Source organism: Onychomys torridus, chromosome 1 (assembly GCF_903995425.1).
Source record: "Onychomys torridus chromosome 1, mOncTor1.1, whole genome shotgun sequence".
In the NCBI taxonomy this organism is placed as follows: Eukaryota; Metazoa; Chordata; class Mammalia; order Rodentia; family Cricetidae; genus Onychomys; species Onychomys torridus.
This window is the reverse complement of record NC_050443.1, coordinates 85,296,216-85,299,007: the sequence shown is the minus strand read 5'-3', so window position 1 is coordinate 85,299,007 and position 2,792 is coordinate 85,296,216. Positions and strand designations below refer to the sequence as shown.

The 2,792-nt window shown below is 44.0% G+C and overlaps 1 protein-coding gene across 1 annotated transcript; it reads right to left on the bottom strand.

Moving 5' to 3' along the window:
- Positions 1-203: 203 nt before the first annotated feature.
- LOC118571945 (olfactory receptor 10A4) lies at positions 204-1,151 on the bottom strand. Its single transcript, XM_036171317.1, has one exon. It carries the CDS (start codon positions 1,149-1,151, stop codon positions 204-206), a length of 948 nt encoding a protein of 315 aa, XP_036027210.1.
- Positions 1,152-2,792: the final 1,641 nt, after the last annotated feature.

Here is a 2,792-nt window from a genome sequence, read left to right as displayed (position 1 = left end):
ACAGGGAACTTAGTAGGCCAGTCTCAGAGTCAGCCTGCAGTTTCCTTTAGCTTCTGTGTTCTTTCATTCTCAAATGGATCCTAGTGGAGAGTCCAAAACTTCAGTAGGTACACAGTGTCCCCTAAAAGATTGGACACTTGGGGAACTCAATGTTCTTTGTTTTGTCCTTCCACTGTGCCCTGGCCAGTTCCTGTCCAAGTCAGTCACAGTTTCCGAGGACTCAGAGCTCTGCCAACGACCCGCCTCAGTGCAGACTTCACCTCATTATTCCTTAAGCTGTAGATGATGGGGTTCAACATGGGAGTGACGACTGTATAGGAGAGCGACACCATTTTCTTGTGCTCTGGGGAGGTGTTTGAGCGTGGCCTGAAGTACATGAGGATGGCAGTGCTGTAGAAGAGGGAGACAACCAGGAGATGGGAGGAGCAAGTGGAGAAGGCCTTGTGTTTCCCCTCAGTTGAAGGCATCCTGAAGATGGTGGAGAGGATTCGGACATAGGAACCCAGGATCAATAGGAAAGGAAAGAGGATGAATAGTACAGTAGCTGTTAGAGCCTCCAGTTCAAACAGTGAAGTATCAGCACAAACCAGGGCTATGACAGGCGGGCTGTCACAGAAGAAGTGGTTCACCCTGTTGGGGCCACAAAAAGGGAAACTGAAAATCCACGTGGTTTGCACAGTGGCCACTGGGAACCCTGCAAACCAAGAGGCAGCTGCCAGCTGGGCGCAAGACTTGCGGCTCATAATTACTGGGTAGCGCAAGGGATCACAGATTGCCACATAGCGGTCATATGCCATTGTGGCCAGGAGGCAGCACTCAGCAGCCCCAAAGAAGAAGAAGAAATACATCTGAGTGGCACAGCCAAGGAAGGAGATAGTTTTGTCTTGGAGTATCAAAGTACTCAACATTTTGGGAACAATGACCAAGTTGAATCCTATTTCCAGGAAGGATAAGTTTCTGAGAAAGAAGTACATAGGGCTTTGCAGGGCAGAGTCAGATGTAGTAACCAGGATGATTAGAACATTGCCCATGAGTGTGACTAGGTAAATGATCAAAAACAAGAGAAATAATAGAGCCTGTAGCTCATAGGACAATGCTGAGAAGCTCACAAGAATAAATTCCCGAACAGTTGTCCAGTTTCCCCAGATCATTCTTCTGCACATTGGGAAGTCAAGATTCAGTAAGGTGGGGAAAACTTCCATACATTATGTTATATGCTTATTGTACTCTAAATAAAAATCTTGTTTGTTTCCAGACTCTATATTTGTTGTGACTGTTGAACATCAAGCATCAGTCTTCTCCAAAAATGTGTAAAATAATTTTGACTACCTGAGTTCACAGTTGTTTTAGAAGAATCCTGATTTTTTTCCCATTAAATGAGAGTTACACTATGTATTTATACATGTCCAAGCTTTTCTCTGTTCTGAAGAGAATGCCCAAAAGCACAATTCCACTTACCCCCCTACCCTAGCACTCTGAACAGTCAGGTGTACCAAGAAAGATGGGGGAAATGTTTGTGAAGTCTGGTTGCACAATGGAAGAGGACGAGGTCTGACTGGGTATGTATTGTATAACAAATGGGCAGAAAAGAAACAATATTAAAGAAACAGATAGTACAATTAAATGCAAATGATTCCTGAGTAATAGTCCTAAAGAGGTCCTACTTTCAAGATCTGTAATACTGAGAAAGATTTAATGTTATGCAAGTAGTCCCTCTTCTACATTCATCAGGACTTACAACACAGAAGTGGATGTTTATGCATCTCAGGGAGGAAGAACTCTCAAGGAAGCTGTGCACGAGCAAAGAGAACAGAGTTAAGACATCAGAGTCATGAGAGAATCCTGATGTGTTGAGTGTAAGCCTTTACATCATCTCCTCTTGGTTAAGTTGTGCTGGGCTCTCAAGGCACTTGATTGTCACACATTGCATGTTAACGAAGTCCACCTCAAACATCTAGATGCCACTGATAAGACTTTCCATGAGAAAGAAACAGAAGATTTCATTAACAACCAAGTCTCAAAATTGAGAATCTCAGATTATTTTTAATGATGATAGTCTTAGATGAAGGAATAAAATGAAAATGTGTAGCCTGTTGTCTGATGCACTGTATATCCTCAGTAAAAGCTAGCCATGATGATTGTGACAATATGATGCTAACTCTGCTTTCCAGGGTATAAAGTAAATCTATCCAACTCATTGCCCTGCTGTTATATTTCTAGGACAAAAGAACAAGTATTTGATAAGTACAAATTATGTTCTATGCGGTAGTCATCAAAGGTAGTAATTGATGACTGGAGTGAAAATCTCTGCTCTCAGATGCAGAGATCCACAGCCAAATACCAGGCTAATAAGCTCCAAGAGTCCAGTCGAAGAGAGAGAAGAGGGATTCTATGAGCAAGGGCATCAAGATCATGATGGGGAAACCTACAGAGACAACCAAACCAAACTAGTGGGAACTCATGAAATTTAGATCAACAGCTGTGGAGCCTGCATGGGACTGGACTAGGCCCTAGGCATAGTGAGACAGCTTGATCTGCTTAAGGGGCCCCCTGGCAGTAGGATCAGAATCCATCCCTGGTGCATGAGTTGGCTTTTTGGAGCCCACTACCTATGATGGGGCAGCTTGCACAGCCTTGAGGCAGTGTGAGGGGTATGGACCTATGGAAGTATGACCTACTTCCCCATGGGAGGCCTTACCTTCCTGTAGGAGGGAATGGGGGTGAAAAGCGGGGGAGGCTGGAGGGGGAGGGAGGAATGAGGGAGATCTTTGATTGGTATGAAAAATGAATAA